Consider the following 18,993-nt stretch of genomic DNA (forward strand, 5'->3'; position numbering starts at 1 on the left):
TCCAGGCAAAGGACACCAAATTAAATGTCCCCCCAAAATCCCCATGGACTCAGGTAAGTATGAGGTGTATGAGATTTGTAACAAAAGATAAGCTTCCACACTGCTAGTCTAAGCAACCCGAGTGTCACCAAGAACATCAAATCTCAGTACCTGTTTCTAAAACTTTTAAATACATCTGGAAGCATTGGCTTTCATTATGTTATCATAAACATCTTTACATCTTGCACTTAAAGCAGTCATTTATACAAGACTTTGAAAGTACATTAGTACATTCAATCTCGCTTAGCTAAATTGACAGAGAGGAAAAGCTGGCAGATGGGATATCACCCAGTTCAGCAAAAGCACATTTGTTCTCCAATTCTTTTCCTGTAAGACTGATCAATCTTTCCAGTACTGAAGTTAGTAATGAATGTATTTTTCCCAGTTACTGAGTTTCTGGTCACTTTCACTAACTCCACAGATACGTGTGCGTGTCCTTAATTATGCAGGTTTTCATTACTGGCCTAGCCAGTTTTACATCACAGATAACTCGAAGTCTCCCTGTTACCTTATTTGTCATTTAAAACACAAACTCCTCCAAGTACCAAATGAGAAAGTGCGCTGCAAGTCTGCATGGGCTAACAAATCTAGAAACATTCCTTCATCACAAGTACTCATACCCCACGCACACTTCGGTTTTGGTCATAGCACACCTCAACTCTGCAAAACCACTTGATACCGATTCTCGTGTACCCTCTCTTCAGCTTCACCCCTGCAGTTTTCATTCAAGCCAATTCCTACGGCCTCAATTTTCTGCTCACCACCTTGTATTAATTGAAAGCTGAGATCTTAAAGGAGCCTCGGGGACTGAAAACCAGGGCTCTGAAACCCAGATACAGCTCCACAAAACTTTCTCCCTCCAGCACCAAATTCTCTCCCACTGTTTGTACATCTCTCTCTCCCATTCCCGCTCTTCTCACACCATGAGCGTAATGGTTGTGGCTTCCCTCAGCTCTTCATCAACCTAAATATTCAGAAATTCTTACCCATGAGTTGGATGGCTCCTCTGGTGGCTTCCTTAAGGTCCTCTGAAAAAAACCGCAGCAAACCATCCCAGCACTGATAAGGGGCAAAGCAAGTCTCACCTCCCCCTGCAGAGAAACACCACCTATCATCTCTTCCCCATTCCCAGAGACACCACTCACCAAAACCAGTGGCAGGAGAGTGAAGCAAACCACCCAGTCTGCTGAACAGTCATCTCTCCATAAAAACCACTGGGAACAACCTCCAGGCATTTCAGCAACTGGTAAAAGTTGCTGATCTGCTCTGAAGGGCAGCAGATTTCTGTCACCTCTTCCAACATATCCCCTGCAACTCAGAAATAAGCAAGAAGGTGCCTGTACCACATGCACTCTCTTTCCCCAGTCTCCTTTCCCACAGACAATACGAGAGGAAAATACCGTACAGGCAGGCAGAATTTGTATAATGCTTTATTACACTGCTGAAGACTTGGAATCAATTCTGGCAACAGCCTCTTTTCTGTTACTCTGATTGAGGAAGTCAATCGTACAGTGTTCTTACAAGGTCACTGTCCGACAGAGGGAAGCACACGAACTTTGGCAATACTGTCATTTGCAACTTTGTCCTGTTAAAAGGGTAATTCAAGCTGCAAAGTGTAATGCCATTAAAACCAGGTACCGGCCAGTTGCTTATTTATTTGCAAGTTCTGTTATTTTCCAATGGCAAAGAGCAGATTAAACATTTGAGTGATACTGCAGTCACGGACTTTAGGTGAAAGACAGTAGCACAGATACTCACAACAGACTAATATATAATTATAGCAAAGCTCTATTTGGTACAAAGTGGAAAAGTCAGAGCTCACATTCTGAGAACAGAACATGCTTATGTGATTGTAAAGAAATTGGTACCTGCAGCAAGAGGCAAGACAAGTCACCATGATCTCATGGAGGAGAGAAAGGGCATCAGTAAAAGCCATGTCTGCAATGGTATCTTTTATATTTCAGTCTTAACAGAAACCAACATTATGACTTAAACTCCCTTTTAAAACAAACCTGATGATATTGTTACACTTTACGCAATGTCAACTAAGGATCTAACTTTACTACAAGTACATATCAGTCCTCCTGAATTCCCATGAAAGCGCTTGCAAACTGCATAGCTAGGTCAAAAGAATCACGCAATGTAAGGCTACCGCCAAATTGACCCTTTTATTGTATTTGGAAATACTGATCTCCAAAATAAAGCACTTTCAGGGTAACTAGAAAACATACTTTTTCCAAACCTGCAGTCTAGAAGTAAGTGGCAAGAGAGACATTTTAGAATGAGGTAAACATACTGCATAGGCTATATATTTAAATCCAAATTCCAAAAGTTATTTGGCTTAACCATGAAGTTATTTAAAATTGAACAGAAAGAAAAAACTATATACTTACAAAAATCTGAAAACAAATCCAGGTCGGCTCTACCAGCAAGTTAGAAAATCACTCATTTACAACGAGCATTTCCTACTGTGCTTTTTTTTTTTTTTTCTTTTTTCAAGTTAGCCAGACAAAAGCACAATTTGAAAAGAACTTTGCTGCTTTTTCCATGGAGCTATTCCTTCCAGAATACATGCTCAATCTCAGCTTGTGTCCTTCAGTTAATCTGACCCAAGACTGGTCCTGGACACACAATGTTACAACATACCAGTGAATACTGGCCTTCCAGCCCATGCTGCAGCTTTTCTTGCCCCAGCCTGCATTCTGAAGCAATGACAAAGCTTTATGACACAGGGTGTTCAGAATAGAGACTGGTGCTTAACAGAGTGTCATAAACCTCAATTATCTTTTAAAACCATTTGAAAACAAAGTTATAATTAACAGTAGTGCCTTTTGTGAGTCTTGTATTTTTATTTAAAATGTGTTCTTGCAGGTTCGCCTTTTTTTAGTATTCCCTTGTATCAGTGCTTAGTTCCCAAAAATCACTCCTGTCAAGCAATGCAATTTCCTGAAAAGATAGTATCTTCCATCCTCACCACATTTTCAATAAACTCTGTAGAAGACAGTCAATGATCAGACTAAGATAAAGTGCATATATTCCTTTCTGATACAGGCAACAGAGTTGTGGACTGAAAAAATAAATCATACTGAAAACCACACCAAAAAAAATATCGTACTGTGGCCATTTAGCACCTCACAATTAAGTTGCCTCACTGAGTACTACCCAAAAATACTTTTCTTCAAGTGTCTGTTAGCTTAAAAAAAAGGGAACTTATAACATTAAAAAATAATGGTTCCTTTTTAATTAGACTCTGAGAATCACGAATTTATGTAACCCTTGAAAGCTACGGCTCTACCAAGGCTGGCTTACTGCCTTGACAACTCGGAAGTAGTTTGTATTTTACCCTTTGGATCCAGGCTTCAAGCTTGCAAAAGCTTTGGAGTTCTTAAGGGAATGTGAAATTTCATTGAGAAAAGAAATAAAATGATAGTCCCTTTCTGACTTCTTGGACTCAAAAATAACTACAATGGTAAAGTGAGGTTCGGGGCGAGTCAGAAAGTACGTGCTTTGGACTTTGTCATCGTAGAAGTGAACAACCTTCTCCAAACTGTTGAGGTCAGAGGTTCTATCAGTCATAATCATGATTACATTGGGCCAGTGCATAACAGGTCTGTCACTGGGCAGAGACACCACTGCAGGGTATTGATCCACTCCTTTAGGTGCTTCCCTGTAAGAATGGGGATGATGATAACCATGTCCCTGAAAACTCTCTGATCCACGATTGTCAAAAATTAAGGAAACATTGACGGCATCATACTTCCGGATGAAGCTGGAAATTTTCCCAAAATAATCAGGATTTGTTTTAGCAGTCAAAGTTTTCATTTCAGATGCTGTTGTTTGTCGACTAAGGGCCTCATGAAAGTAAAAGCTAAACTTGGCAAGGAGAATGTTCTTGAGCTTCATCAGCCAGAGGAAGAGGTGCGGAGGTTGTACAGCCTTCTGAGACTGCCCTCCAAACAGATGTTTCTTGGTCTCTCGCTGTTTCTCAAAAATTTGGCCCCAAGTCTGTAGTTTTGTGTGAGCACTGTGCAAGTTGACCAGGGATGGAAGGAACTTCCACTCTGAGATCTGAGCCTGAGCCTTTAAGAGATGTGCAAGCACATCTACCTCCAGCTGGAAACTGCTTTCAAGAGGACTGAGGATTGGATGATGAAATCTAGAAAACAACATTAGTTAAGACATGAGAACTGCTATACACAACAGTGAAATAATCAGATAGGATTTGTCAGTTCACAGACAGAAGACCAAACATTAAAACAGAGTAAAGTGTAAACCAGAAAATAATGTTAATTTAAAAATAGTTCTTCTAACATAATTATGGCAAATATTTTAATGAACATACAGTACTTCACTTTTGACAACAACATGTCTAAGACCTTTATCTATCAAAGCAAGGGAATTCTATTTGATCAGTTCAAGAACAATCACTGTTCATCTTGATCCATGAACTACTATAACACCATTTCTCTTTAAATTCAAGTGGCTTTGTTCCAATTTAAAATCCCTTCTGATGGTAAAACACATCTTGATAGTTCTGGAATAGCAGTAAGACATTAAGTTAAATTAAAGGAGTTGCTACAAATTTGTTGTTTGTACAGTGGAGCTATAAGGAAGCCAAGCCTTTATTTTCTTTAAAAAAAACACAATAGAATTGTGATGGAAAATTAGTCAATAGAACCATGATTAACTGTATTTACCAATAAGCCAGGTCTCAAACTTCAAACCTCGGTGAACTAAAAGCAATGAAAGGGAAAAACACTTGGCAGGATTTCATCATATCATACTGAAGATGTTGTAACAACTAATTTCTCTTACTAAAAATTCAGGTCAAGATCAGCTCTCAATTTAACAAATGTTTTAAAAAACCCACCCCAAACTCACAACGCTTCATCTACCAAGTAAAAGTACCACTGCACTTCTTATTCACAAGTGATCCTACCATTAGAACAAATCTCGATTAAATGGAATTTTATAGATCCATTCTATAGCTTTCTCACTTTATTTTTTCCTAAATGCCAGCAGAAAAAAAAAAGATCCAGCCTACCTCCCCTTCCCTTGATACTCAAATGACTTGTAAACTCATCAACATAATCAATAAATACATACTTAAACTGTGCAAAACTGTTCCAGTTACAGAAAGAATGAGTCTTCAGCAAACACAGAAGTGGCCTTTTTAGTAAATGTGTTCCCTAAAAGGCATTTAAGACTCTTTAAGAAATCTCCAGCAAAGAATGACCAATAGTTCAAAGACAAGACTTCACGAGGTTTCCATTTAAGATAGATTTATCCCCTCATTTCAGGAAAATATCCTGGGTCTTCTTTTTGTTTTAAAACAAAGAAGTTTATACTGAATTCTTCCAACCTTTAACAGCTCATCTTCACACAGAGTAAAAGCAACTCCCTTATTCCCCTCAGCTCCCAGGACACAATACATAAAATCCATTTTAGAAATACTTGGTTCAAAACCAAAACCCTTAATTCCATTGTGGACCAGAGGAGAGAATGAGAATTTTAGGCTTTTCATCCTCTCTCCCTTCACTATTTTTTGACTTTCCATCAAGATCTTGCCAAAACATTAATTCTCAGGTTTGTGAAAATCGTCTGACAATTTTACCACTATTTTTAAGCATCTTTTTGGCAGCCACAATACATGTCTTGAAAGGATTTTCTACTCAGACACATGTCCAAATTTATTTGAAGAAAATGAAATTATTAATATCATAAATCAGTTTATGCACCATGTTCTGCAAACAGGCTAGGTTGACCAGCCACCTTCTGTACACAGTACATGTCAGCAACCATCACATTACCTGTTATACCAGATACAGTGATTACTGGCTACTTCAGTGGGCTGAGAAGTCCAGAGCATATTTACGTTTCTTTGAACAAGAATCAATTAGAAATAATACTCTGTTAATAGTCAACATTCTGTATTTCCAATGATTCTGGTATTCAGAGATTTGCTGCCACATATGTTAAAAAAAAGCATATACAACATTATTTGTTCCAGATAGTCCTATCAAGTGCTCACTTAGCAATGTGGCTTCAACACACTTGCAGTCAAACAAGGTTATCCTTCAGTCTTAAAAGCAATTAAAAAAAATGTATGCTAATGCAGCACTGCCAAGTCTCCTGGATTAACATTATGATGAATAGCTTTAGATTTCTACTTTCTTCATGGCGCATACCTATCTTCATGTTTCACTGCACAGCAGAATTTGCTAAACCATTTTAATCCAAAAAACCACACCTCGGCCACAGCTGAGAAGCTTGATAAGGCTGCAGAGCAAACTAACAGGTAATGTACTCAGCACATCTGCTGTAATTAAGTTTCATAACACACAGAAGCATCTGACTGAGCTCAATATCACTTAAAACAGACAGGGATTTATAATATTTCAATAAACCAGAGTGTTAAGAACTTAAAACCACAGTGGAAAATTGATTTTTTTAGCTAATCATTCTCAAAAGCAGATGGATGCTAGAGTTTTGTTTTGCAGACTATGAAGAAGCCTCATTTTTCTTGAGCTTTTAACTTCCTTCCATGGAACACCCATGCATGCATGTATTTATGCTGACTAAAATGATGACACAAATGCTGACTAGATTAAAAACATTAAGACTTAAAAATAATTACATTAAAATAGGTTTAATAGTTACTTATTCATTTTGTACTAAGCTTTTAAAGGATCCTGCTTCTTGTGCTGTTTCAATTATTTCAGTTAAGAACCAACCCAAACCAACAGTTAAAAAACCCACAAAAAAGTTACTTCTCCAGCTGTATTCTATAGAAAAACAGAAAAATGTCTAGTATTGGCTATGTTCAAGTCAGCAGTAAGTATCACCAAAACAGGTTTAAGCTGTTCAAAAGTTAATGATTTTTCAGATACGAACAATATGACTCTGTTGTTGACAGTCAATTAATTCTGCCATTCCTTTATCAGCAAGTAATTATTTGCTCTAAGTTATCTGAGCAGCTATTTTCAGATGTAAAGGACAGAAACCAAGGCCAGAACCTCTCTACAGAACAGATGCCCTGTCTGGCCCTAGCACAGTTGGCTAAAATAATGGCATACATCCTCAACTGCAACTGAAGAATATATTGACAGAGGAAAGAGACTGGGTAAGGACGAGTTTATTTGACCTTTCACCTGAGAGGGTCAACAGACTGTAAAACACAACAGGTTTCCAGACAGCACACATGAACATAACAGCCCCCAGAAACTGATCTGAGGAATCTAAAGGAAGCTATCATTATACCCACTTTTTCCAGGAATATTCTATATGTGACTGGGGAGAACCACACAGAAGCTACTTAATTAGCTCTAACAGCATCTTAGAAAGTCTCTATCTTAGAGATTTCTCATTAACCCAAAGCAAGATTGTCAGTTCTTTTCCCAGGGAGACACTGCTTATTTTTTTAAAGAGGTTATAACACTACCTTAGAAGCACAGACCTGTCACAGAAATTAATTTAAATGGCACATTTATTAGTAAAACATTTCATATATTACAGTCTCCAGTCACTTCATCAAAAGTATCAATTTTGTTTTTCAGACTTTTAATGGTGCTGTTGACTCGGGACATGGTCAGAATAGATGGCAATTGTTAGTGTACAACATAAATCAATTTAAAAAAAAAAAAACACACCACCAACTTACCTCCCTTTACTCTTTAATGTTTATCACATCAAGGAAAAAATATGTAAATTTCATGTTGTATTAGACTAACAGCCCTGATAGTCTACGGGTTCACAAAAAAATCACTAGTAAGATCATATACACTAGTTTTGATTTTCAAATCACAAAATTACATAGCAATTTTCCCAAGTTATTCCTAAAAAAAGGAGTCAGCTGCAGTGCTTCGATTTGGAGTATCAGAAAGCAGCACTGAATTATTTCTGCTAGATGTACACCTTAAAAATCATAACTGGGGAAAAAAACCCAACCAACCTACTTCAGCATATTCTCCCCAAACGTCATCTTAGACACTACTTCACTAACAAAAGATTTGAAAGAATTCAACTACATTTGAAAGTTAACTTCCTACAATGGCCACCTTCTTTTGCTTTAAAATAAGGAGGTAGAATCTAATCTGTTCTCTCTTTTTTTAAACTGCCATCACTTTGAAGGCTCATTTCTGTTAGATGTGAAATACCCACCCCAGAGTAACTTAGAAACATCCTGAGATTCTTGTAACAGGAACTATTAGATCTTAACTTCAAGAGGCCATAATGGCAGGGACCAAAGACTCAGAGGTGCTCCTTCTGCTGGCTCTAATACCTCTCAAAAGAAACGATGACAGAGCACTGTAAAACCCTACTAGGTAGACCAGATAGTTGTGGTGTAGCTTTTAGAATGAAGCAGACACATATTCTAGTATAAGAAGTAAAACTGTCACACAAATACCAGTTTCATTTATGTATCAATTTTACTGAAGTTCATATGGAATTAAGTCTTGTTTCCTCTCCACTCCCAGTGAAAAAGCACAAGAAATCTTACACATAACAAAAATGATTCTTCCTCTTTGCTGAACGTGAACACATCTAATGTTAATTAAGGAACAGGAAAGATTACTCCTAGAGCATGATGACAGAAACACTCTCCCATTTTTATTCTTCTTCAGAGGAGTCATATTTTGAGACCACACATCTGATGCTGCTGACCAACATTAACTTCATGCACGAATTCATGCAAGGGGCTGTGCTGCTCAGCAGTCAAAGGACGGTAAAGTCTTTAGGCTTGCTTTGAACCTCAACATCATTTATCACAGATCAGGTGTCTGAATACTTACTGCCAGCAAATAAGCACTGACCTTGAGCTGTATTTCCTTAAGATGGATTCCAAAATGTTTACGAGTTCCTCAGAGTTAATGAACTTTTGGGTGCTGAGCGTGTACATTTTTTCATAGAAGTCAGCAATTTCCATCCGAGCCTGAACAAAAAAACAGAGCTGTTCAGACAGGTGAGAAAGCAGCTCTTCCAAGTGAGGAGCTGTTCCTCCTAGTGCATTGTGACCCGTCGCCACCACCTTCTTCAGCTCATTATGCAGAGATGTGTAGATGGTTCGGATGGAGTCCTTTCGGCTGAAGAATGACTGACCACCTGTTCAGATAAATATGGAGGTATTACCAAAATCCAGGGACAGAAAAGATACACAGCAATACTGGAAAATTGTATATAACTTTATATACAAGTGCTTAAATAATGCTTATTTTCCCCCAGGTGTTCCCAACTGTTGTTTGATCAACGTGTAATTTTTTTTTTGTAATCAGGAATTTCAGTATATTATTTTGCAAGTAACTGAATTTTGCATAGCATATACTCAGAAGCATTTCAGGTAATTTCATGCAAGTCAGACTTGTCCCAATTCATATCTCAGCAGCCAACAACTGCTGCAAACCTTCAACTCACTCACATCTGCCTTAGTTTTGGCATGACCTTTCAGAAAAGAAGGCTTTAGTTAAATTTGCTATTAGCCTGGCAATACTGTTATCTGCGTAAGTCAGAACAATCGAGTCATCAGGAAATTTTTAATAGCCTCCACTCCTATTAATAACTCTAGATCTTTTCAAGAGAATTCCCCTAATGATATCTGTTCAATCGTAAAGCACTCAAATTTGCAACACAAGCTTTAAATCGGAACTATGCGACATTTGTGTGTACAAACCTAATGTTTCCTGTCCCTACACAATCTTAACATAATCCAGAATTCAAATGGAAAACAATCACAGTTTATCTCAGTGAGACCACAGTGCAGATTAATCCATAACTAAAACTAGGCAGGGGAGGAAATCTGTGCTTATCAACCTGCTCAACACTATGAGGAATTTAAAAAAAGAAAAGACAGAAGTAGAGGGTCAAAGTGAAAAATACTTAACTTCGATGTTACCAAAAGACTGTACAAAGGTACTAACCTTATTTCATGATTTCTATGAACACATGCCCTTATGTGCCACTGTGGTACTCAACAGCTGCAGCAGAGCAAGGATCACAGGGACTAAATCTGCAGAACTTTGAGATTCCAAATTTAGGTTCCACTTTGAAACTGCTTATAAATGTTGTAATGGTGGATAGCCCTTTTCACATCCATTTTACGCATGTAATGTTCAAAAGCAACCTCAGCAACTTGAAGCAGGAAGGCAGAGAACTTGTTACGGTGAAACAGCTACCTTACTAAGACAAGAGTAGCCTCACAGGTCATGGGCAGAATGAAATATCATCTATTGCTGTTGTTCATTAAGTATATAAACAAACAAAACTCTGTCCCTTCCGCTGTCAATTTTATCCTTTCTACAAGCACCAAATTCACTTTTTAAAGTCTGCCTTACAGACTGAGTTTTGTCTGTAAAGATCTTCTATAGCATAGTTCCAATTTACCATTTAAACACCAAAGCAGAATTTTCTCGATGTTTTACTGCATTACACATCAGATGCATATCCCTTGATCTATTTTCCATGCCAGTCTGCAGTTCAAAGAGAAAATCGTCAGCTTTGCCCAGAGGGCAACATGACAGCTCATCCTGTGCCAGTTTGGGATTTTTCTGTTCATGTACAGAGAGAGCAAGAAGCAGCCAAGATTATGGCCCCGACTTCCTGAGACCCTGCAGAGTCTGCACCAATAACAATTCTTAGGAGGCTATCTCCAGCCCCAAGTCCTTACACATATCCATCTCTAATATTAGGCCCTAGAACTGTGACATGAAAAAGTCCTTTGGTCACCCCAGCGAGCTCACCTTTGCCAGAATCTCAGCCAGAGCATCCCAGTACAGAGGCACCTCTGGCTAAATACTGGGAAATGCAGGTAGGTAGCCCACCGGCCAAGAAAGAGACGCACCGATCTGCCAGCCACCTGCGCTCCCATTTATCCCTCGGGGGCAGCCCGAACGGCACGGCCGATTTCTCCTTGGGCCACGGACACTCGCTAACCTAGCCCCGGCGTTTCAAACGCACGAACACGCCCCTCGCCGAGGCCGGGGCACCAACAGATTTCCGCACAGGGCGACGGCAGCCACCCACTCCCCGCCGCGCCGCCGACGCCCGCGCAGCTAACGCCGGGGCAGGCCGCGAGCGGGCACGGGCCGCCGCGCCGCCAGCGCCGCCCTCTGGGGCGGGCGAGGGGCAGCCCGCAGAGGGGCGGGGGCGGGGGCCCGGGGGACTGGGGCCCGAGGGCCCGGAGACGGATCCCTGCCCGCGGGGCGCGAGGGGCGCGGCCGGGCGGTACCTAGCTTCTGGCCCAGGAAGGTCATGCTGTGGTAGGCCTTCTCGGCGGCGGCCAGGTGCGCCAGCCCGGCCAGCAGGGCCAGCCAGCTGGCCCCCGCGCTCTTGTTGGCCTCCCGCTCCTTCTCCACATTGTCCTTGGCCTTGTCGTAGGAGAAGATGCCCAGGTGGGAGAAGAAAGTCTCCAGCACGGCCTGTTCCACCGGCACCGGTGCGCCCAGCGGGATGGCCTCCCCCATCCCGCCCGGCGGTGCCGCCGCCTTCTCCGCAACGACGGCGGTTTCCGGGTCCGGCGCGGCGGCCGCGTGAGGGAAGCAGCAGGCGCCGCCCTACTCACGCGCCTGCCCTTGCCACGTGACAAGCGAGGCGGGGAGGCGGGAGCCCGCCAGGGTCACGTGACGGGCGGGGCCGCGGGCAGCTCGCTTGGCGGGCGGGAGGCGGCCGCGCGGGGAGCTGGCCCCAGGCAGCGCCGCAAGCCGCGCGGCGTTCCAGCGGCATCCCCGCTGCCGGCAGGCCCCAGGCCTGGAGGCTGCGAAGCCGGAGGACTAACCCAGGGAACCGCAGCCGCGGCCTAGCCGTGGGCCGGCCGCGCCCGCACCGCGCCGCGATGCCCTCGGCTGCCCGCGCCGGCAGCGCTGCCGGTAACGAGCCCTCTCCCACCCTGCCGCGATGCTTTTTAGGAACCTTGGCCTGGTTTCAGCGGGGATAGAGTTAATTTTCTTCTTACTAGTTAGTACTCTTCTGTGTTTTGGCTGTAATGTGAGAACAATGTTAATCACCGCACTGAAGAGTTTAGTTGTTGCTGGGTGATGTTTATACTGAATCGAGGACTGTTAGTTCCTTGGGCCCTGCCAGCCAGAGGGCTGGGGGGAGGGTGGCACAGCCAGGACAGCTGACCCGAACTAGCCAAAGGGGTATTGCATACCATATGATGTCATGCTGAGTATGTAAGCTGGGGGAAGAACAAGGAAGGGAGGGATATTTGGCATTATGGCATTTGTCTTCCCAAGTAACCATTAGCATGATGGAGCCTGGGGATGGCTGAACACCTGCCTGCAAGTGGGAAGTAGTGAATGAATTCCTTGTGTTCCTTGTTTAGCTTTGCTTGCGTGCACGGCTTTTGCTTTACCTATTAACCCTTGAATTTTACATTCCTTTCTGATTCTTCTCCCCATCCCTCTGGGTGAGGGGGAGTGAGCAAGTGGCTGCATGGTGCTTGGTTGCTGGCCAGGGTTAAACCATAACAAACCTGAAGCCCGTTGTCACGTGAAATTGTTCTTCTCAAGTTAAAAAGTTCCAAAATAAAAGGTCTTGCTGGTGACCCTATTCCTACCCTTTGGCATTACCGTGGTGGGACTGCCGCAGGGCCATCCAGCCACTTTGCCATTACAGTTTCCCCTCCCTTGCAACTGGGAGATTGTAAATTGCTGAAATTAACCCCCTTTTCTTCAGACCAGATGTTCAATGTTCAGCCCAGATGAGCTCCCCGAAATGATTCACTGTGGAGGCAATGAGCTCAAAGCTCAGCTGCAGGGCCGCGAGGCTGTGGATTTAACTGGGGGCTGCTGGGGTAGCACTGACTGGTCCAACTCTTGTGGGCCACCCTCTTTACCCTAAGCAAGGCTCGCTTGAAATCAACAGGCAGTTCCTCTCAGGGCCGAGTTGCAGCTCTCTAGCTACCCCAAAACTAAAACATTCCCAGTTCCCTCTCTGGACAGTCTTTCCCTGTACTCTACTCACACCTGCATTTGTTTTTAAGCTGGCAGCCAGACAAAACACAGCATGTTCTCTTAACTCTGGGCAAGACCTGTATACCGATCAAACAAGCTGCCTACCTCTGGTTTAGAAAACTCAAAAGCACACTGTAATTTTCAATAGGCACCAGATGTAAAAAATGGCTTTAGGTGTGAAGCAGCCTTTTAAATTAACCTTTACTACAGCGTCAGCAATAGTTTTTTTTACCATGGCATTATACTGTAAATATGGTAGCTTAAAGGTTGCATATAAATTTTTCATCAGAACAATTCATCTAATATAAAAGATAAGTCTGCCAAACCCTTCATCACTTTTAATTTCTAGGTGCAGGCACCTCTGTATGCATACACGATTCAGAATAGTGCCTAACATCCTTGAAAAGGTTCAGGTTAGAATTAAAAGTTTTGCTTTAAATGCTTAAAACTCGAAGCAGCCAAAGTTATGAAGTCTTTGTTTTTACAGCTGACAAGTTTGAGTTCTGTATGCACAAAAAGCTGCCCCATCTTTCTGAATTCAACTGTATTTACTTAGCATGCTGAAGGGATCTTACACCTGCTCAACAATAGACTTTGGCCTGGAAAGCTGGTTATTAAAATTTTAGTTTATTGATGGGCTAGTTTGGAAATTTAAGTCAGCACCTGAAACATTTACCTGCTTCAAGGCAACTGTACCTGTAAGTAGTAGACTGACAATAGTTTACAGAAAACAGAGTAGGGAGGGGGACTCTGAGGTATCCAGGACACTGTTTCCAAAAGACAACTGGGAGTCAATGGTTCAAGACCTTTATTACAACACAGAGTTGACAGCACGTTTTCATATTTAAAAGAAAGTATTTGGTCTCTTGGTGGTGAAACGTGGTTTGTGCTGGCGACGCAGAACTCTGTGTGGCAGAGGGAACTTGATTTTAGAATCCTGCAAAAAAAATGTTTCTATGTTTATTGAGATATTAGATGAACAACAGAGTAGTTTGCAATAAATAGCTAAGCTACATTTAACTGCTAACTTATGTATAGAGAAGTAATGCGTGCACAGCTTAGATATACTTCATAGCAGCTAACAGATGCCTTGGTCTTGCAATATTTTTTTTAAGAAATGCCTGCTAAAGGCAAGTTTTCTGCAACATAACACTTATTTGGTTTAGTTTTACTTCTTTTCAAACAGTTCTAGCATTGAAAGTCTTGACTGCAAACCTACACATATAGGTTTGGTTCCCTCCTTATTTTTTCCTGCAAAACAAACCTGCACCAGGTGAGAAAGTTACCCCCTTCCAGTCCAATGTCAGACCAGGACCCACCAGCCACTGCAGTGTTACTTCACTTACGTGGAACTGTTTGACTGCTGGTCTACGGCATTTGCTGGCAGCAATTTCCTCAACTTTCATGATCTGAATAGAGTGAGCACGGGCACGATGACGGGCTCCCATATCACGGTCTGTAACAAGAGAACTCAATAAATCCTAAGACATTTTCAGTTCAAAAGTCTTACTATGATCTGTTCAGGAAGTGTTTATAGTACCATCTACAGTTTTTAAAACTTCAGATCAACTCTACTTAATCACACTCGTTTTAATATCTAAAGTGATGACAGAAATATCACAGAACCAACATGCAGCAGCAAATTCTTCCTGGAACTCATAGCCTCACTCATCCATGAAACTGCATCTTATTCTTCTTGCTTGATTTCAAGAAGGCACACACATACAAGGAGTAATCTATGTGAGACTATTTCATTTTTTTGCACACAAAAACTGATTCGGAATTAACAATGAAATATGATTACTGGGGAAAGACGTCTGAACTTCTAAATTTCAAAAAAATTTCCCTTCCAAAAGGAAGGTGCAAGCAAAGGTTGAATTTAAGGTTATCTTTACTTTTCTTAAAACTGACAAGTGATACAAACATACATTGATATTTAGCTACATAATTAGCCTTTCAAAGCAGCAGGAAGCCATCTGCACATGGCTTTCCTGTGGCAGTGCAAATCACTGCCTTCAAATCATGATGTCCATAGCTAGTTCCACAAGGTATGCCTGCTGAAATACTGTTGTACTTACGATGCTTCCCATGAAGATTTAACATACCTATTAAAAAACTTACCTGTCAAAAGTATTCCTGAACATAAAGGTATCAAAGTCATTGTATCATGACAAATTAAGTTCTCAGGTCTCTTATGAAGTCATTCAGTATGTTAATTAACAGGAATTATTCTAATTTAATGTAGAACCTTAAATTTCACTTTCAACAGCACTTCAGCTTTTGAAAGGCGACAAGATACATTTAATATCTGCACACATGACAAGAATATCATTATTAAGAACAATATTCTTTGGGTTTTTATGTGCATCCTGTAGTGTTCGTAACACTTCTGGATTCAAGTATCAACAGCATCAGCTATACAAATGGTCTATCCCTCAAGTACTTCACAAAACAGACTGAAATCAGGACAACCCTTACTTCTCTCTGAACTGAGGCAACGAGATGTTGGAGTAACACAGACTTCCTCAGCCACCCACCGACTCCATGATTATTTTTTTTTTTACTTGCTCTCCAAAGGACAGAGGCTATTATGTTCCACATGTCAGCTAACACATTCTCTCCACAAGACTTTGAAAGATATACTCAATTATTTGAAAACAATAAATATAGTGCAGGAAATATATACAGCACCTAAAAGATCATGAAACTCTCAAGTCTGTATAGTGAAACTCGTCACTAGAATTGTGGAAAGTCACACCAAGATGAAGTGAGATTATTTTGAGCTAGAGAAGCTGTATAAAGATTGGTAATGCATAAGGTACCACATACATAAAGATCTACGGACTTCTCTGGGAACTCCCCACTTTATTTTCCCAGTGTGTTTCAGTTAGCACAGATCAAGTCAGCATGCTTTATGCCCAGTTTAAGATTTAATCCTGTGCTTATATACTGGTCCTACCATTTTGTACCTCAGTCAGATGTACTTACAGCACTGAGTGACAGCACCGGCCGTGGTCAAATCCCTGTACTCCCTGTACATGTTGTGAGTTCCACTACGAGAATCATAGCGCAACCAAATACCAAAATTTTTTACCCGCAGAGGGGACTTCTCATACACCTGGAATTACACAAGAGCACAAAAGTAGTTAGAGACAGTACATCAGCAGCATTTTACAAGTGCAAGAATAAATATTTCAGAGCTCTAATGAAACCACTGTCCAGAGTTTTACTGTCAAAACCAACTGTTTGTTCCTTTTCGCTGCCGCAACACAGCTACATTCAAGTCTTGGTATTTCACAGTGAAAATTTTTTGTAACTCAGGGTGTAAAGAATCATACACACAAGAGTTCAGCTCTAAAAACTGTCTTTAAGCGTCAAAGTAGAGGACCATAAGCATACAAATACATACTTTCCAAGAATTATTAATGTCCAGATGACTCTTGAAAGGTGTATTCCACCATAAAGCAAGTGTAATAACCAGACAGCAGCACTTACTGGTGGCATAGTTTAAAACTCTGAAGTGCTGAGAAGTTAAGTTTCTTTTTAGTTTACTAATACTGAACGTGTCACTCAGCAACTTAAGGATAAATGAATGTCAACCTCACCCCCAATAACACTGCCTCTTATAAACTCCTTCCACATATACCAGCTGGAGTTCCCTATAAATCTCACAGTTTTATAGGTTTTTAATCCCCCACCTGGCCACAGTACACAATCTCTCCAGAAGACTTCTTCATCTTCTTCAGTTGAGAAACGAAGTACCAGAACCGGGATTTGGCGACAACATGGTTCGGAGCGAAAATCCGCATCCGGTAGAGAGGAGGAGTCGTGCACTTCGGCGTAGGCAGGCATCGCCCGACCACCTTGTACTCCCGCAGCTGGAGGGAGACGAAAGACACGCCGCCCGCAGCATGAGGCCCTCCGCGCCAGCCTGACCCCACCCCGCCGCGGCCCGGCCCCGTGGAAGGCACCGCGGCTCCACATATAAAGAGCGCGGCGAGAGCAGGTCAACCCAGGGGAAGGGGGAAGAGCCCACCGGCCCAGGCGAGTCACCCCGCCGGCCCATCTCTGCCGCCCGCCGATCACGGCCCCCCGCCGATCACGGCCCCCCGCCCAGGGGCGGCGCGGCCTCCTCACGCGTCTTGCGGGAGCGGCGCCGCCGCCATGTTGGCCGCTCGCCTCTCTCAAGGGCCGGGTAGGGCCGCTCAGGCGCGCAGAGGCCGCGCGCAAAGGCCTCTCCCGAGCGCCGCAAGCCCGCGCCGCCGTCCCTCCCAACGGCCGCTTCGGCCCGATCCCGGCCGTGCCCCCGCGCCCCGGCCTTCACTCACGGTGCCCGACGCCTTCATGGTGCTGCCTGCTCCGCAGCCCGCAGGAAAGGAAAGGCCGCGTGCGCCGCCTTCCGTCACCCGCTCGCCTGCAGTCCGCCCCCCGGCCGTCCTCTCCGCTCATTGGCTGGGATGGGAGCGCGATTGGAGGAGGCAGCCGTCACTCTGCTGCCGCGGCGGCCAGCGCCGGGTTCCGGGCCGGCGGGGTCCGCGTGGCCTGGTCCGGACCCTGCCCGCGGTGGGGTAGCCCGGCGGTGCGCCGGGACGGTCCCGGGAGCTCGCGGTCCCCGGCGTACCGGAGCCAGGAGTGCCGCGGGCCCCTCTCCACGTCGCCGTGGCCGGGGACCCCGTTGCCGGCCGGCCGTGCTCGCGTTGCTGCGGAGGACGTGGCAGGGAGGACCCAGGCCGAGGCAGCCGGCGCCGCGCCCCCCTCGGGGCGGTAGCCGAGCATGCAGGGCAGCCGGGGGAACCTTCCTCCCCTGTGGTCCCGCGGGAGAGCGGGGCTACCGTGAGGCTGTCCCTGTGGATCCCCACACACGGTCCGATGGGATCCTGGTCACGGCGGGTCCCGAGGACCCGCACTCCTGCGCGCCACGGGCGAGGAGCGGCCCCGCAGTGGCGGCCGGTTCAGATCCCTCCAGCGCTGCGCACGTCATACGCTTTTGAAAGCTGCGCTGCTGTAGCGATCAGATGCCAACGGGATTTGTCTTGAAAGTTACTGTAGCAGCAACCCTGCTGTAACGATTCTGTAAATAGCTACATCTTGTTGCTGCAGTTATTTGCATGTAGTCTTTTTTTACTCTCCTGTAAGTCTTGATTTACAGGCACGCACGCACCTAATAAGGCAAGATCCCCCCATACATCGCTGCGTTGCACAATAGTTGGCAGGAGAGACCAACGCCACATCTGCAGGCACCACCCCGGCTACTCGTCTCCTCACCGGAAAGCCCGCGCCGATGCTCTTGCAGCACATGAGCTCGGGCCCCTCCTCGCGCGAGTCGCCGAGCAGGTTCCTCCGGCCCCGACCGCGAAACTTGCACCACAGCGGCACCGAGCGCCCCAGCCCCGCTGCCGCTGACAGAGCACGACTTCCGGATCCCGCAGGGAGCTTGGGGGCGGAACGGGCCAGTCCCGGTTGGTTAAATCGGCGCCATTGGTTTCACAGCGCCGCGGGGCGTTGCCAGCAGCGAGGAAGCGCAGCCGCTCGGGGGCCCTGCCCACGCGCCGCGGGGGGCGGGACTACGGCTCCCAGGGGGCCGCGGGGCCGCGGCGGCGGCACCTCCCGCCCTGCCCTGCGCCCGGCCACCTGCCCGGGGAGGGGAGCGGAGGGCAGCGCGGCGGGCGGGGCCAGCGGAGAGGGCGCCGCGCGGCACGCTGGGAGCTGTAGTCCTGCGGCGCGGCGGCCCCGCCGCGGGCGGGCCGAGGGGCGGGGGCAGCGGCAGCTTCGTTTCCCGGAGGTGCGGAGGCCGTTCCGCACGCGCGAGGGCCGCAGCGCCTCCCCTGGGCGTCCTCCTCCTCCTCCCGCCGCCAGCCGAGGCGGCGCGGCCTGGCCCGGCTGGACCCGCTCCCTATGCTCGTGGCGGCTGCGGAGCTGCGGGTGTGGGAGCGGGCAGCGCCGCCGCGATGGAGGAGTGACCGGGAAGGTAACGGCGCGGGGTGACGGGGACAGGACGTGTACAGGC

General features: G+C 44.9%; 2 protein-coding genes and 1 non-coding gene across 5 annotated transcripts; all 3 read right to left on the bottom strand.

Moving 5' to 3' along the window:
- Window positions 1-1,453: 1,453 nt before the first annotated feature.
- Window positions 1,454-11,597, bottom strand: KICS2 (KICSTOR subunit 2). Of its 2 annotated transcripts, XM_055712053.1 has the most exons (4): window positions 11,261-11,597; window positions 9,068-9,141; window positions 8,853-8,989; window positions 1,454-4,195 (listed from the first exon to the last, which is right to left on the bottom strand). In XM_055712053.1, exons 1-4 carry the CDS (start codon window positions 11,493-11,495, stop codon window positions 3,379-3,381), a joined length of 1,263 nt encoding a protein of 420 aa, XP_055568028.1. In that variant the 5' UTR covers window positions 11,496-11,597; the 3' UTR covers window positions 1,454-3,378. The 2 variants fall into 2 exon arrangements, with proteins under 2 accessions (XP_055568028.1, XP_055568027.1); XM_055712052.1 differs by having other exon boundaries at window positions 8,853-9,141.
- Window positions 2,466-17,617, bottom strand: RPL18A (ribosomal protein L18a). 2 transcript variants are annotated; one of them, XM_055712055.1, is made up of 6 exons: window positions 17,315-17,617; window positions 16,685-16,864; window positions 15,975-16,104; window positions 14,333-14,442; window positions 13,788-13,923; window positions 2,466-2,540 (listed from the first exon to the last, which is right to left on the bottom strand). In XM_055712055.1, the coding sequence occupies exons 1-5, from the start codon at window positions 17,330-17,332 to the stop codon at window positions 13,831-13,833; spliced, it is 531 nt and encodes a 176-aa protein (XP_055568030.1). In that variant the 5' UTR covers window positions 17,333-17,617; the 3' UTR covers window positions 2,466-2,540; window positions 13,788-13,830. The 2 variants fall into 2 exon arrangements, with proteins under 2 accessions (XP_055568030.1, XP_055568029.1); XM_055712054.1 differs by lacking the exon at window positions 2,466-2,540 and having other exon boundaries at window positions 13,780-13,923.
- LOC114017235 (small nucleolar RNA SNORA68) lies at window positions 15,224-15,355 on the bottom strand. The gene has a single exon (XR_003562158.1). It is a non-coding gene; the product is annotated as a small nucleolar RNA SNORA68 (small nucleolar RNA).
- Window positions 17,618-18,993: the final 1,376 nt, after the last annotated feature.

The sequence above is a fragment of the Falco cherrug genome, chromosome 5 (assembly GCF_023634085.1).
Source record: "Falco cherrug isolate bFalChe1 chromosome 5, bFalChe1.pri, whole genome shotgun sequence".
Taxonomy (NCBI): Eukaryota; Metazoa; Chordata; class Aves; order Falconiformes; family Falconidae; genus Falco; species Falco cherrug.

Coding starts and splice junctions, on each gene's coding strand:
- RPL18A (XM_055712055.1), bottom strand. Junction 14,443..15,974: donor CGGTGCTGTCACTCAGTGCT/GTAAGTACATCT, acceptor CTCTTGTTACAG/ACCGTGATATGGGAGCCCGT. Junction 13,924..14,332: donor CAGCAGTCAAACAGTTCCAC/GTAAGTGAAGTA, acceptor TTTTTTTTGCAG/GATTCTAAAATCAAGTTCCC.
- KICS2 (XM_055712052.1), bottom strand. CDS start 11,495: ATGGGGGAGGCCATCCCGCTGGGCGCACCGGTGCCGGTGGAACAGGCC. Junction 9,142..11,260: donor CTTCCTGGGCCAGAAGCTAG/GTACCGCCCGGC, acceptor TTATCTGAACAG/GTGGTCAGTCATTCTTCAGC. Junction 4,196..8,852: donor TTAAGGAAATACAGCTCAAG/GTCAGTGCTTAT, acceptor GTTGTTTTCTAG/ATTTCATCATCCAATCCTCA.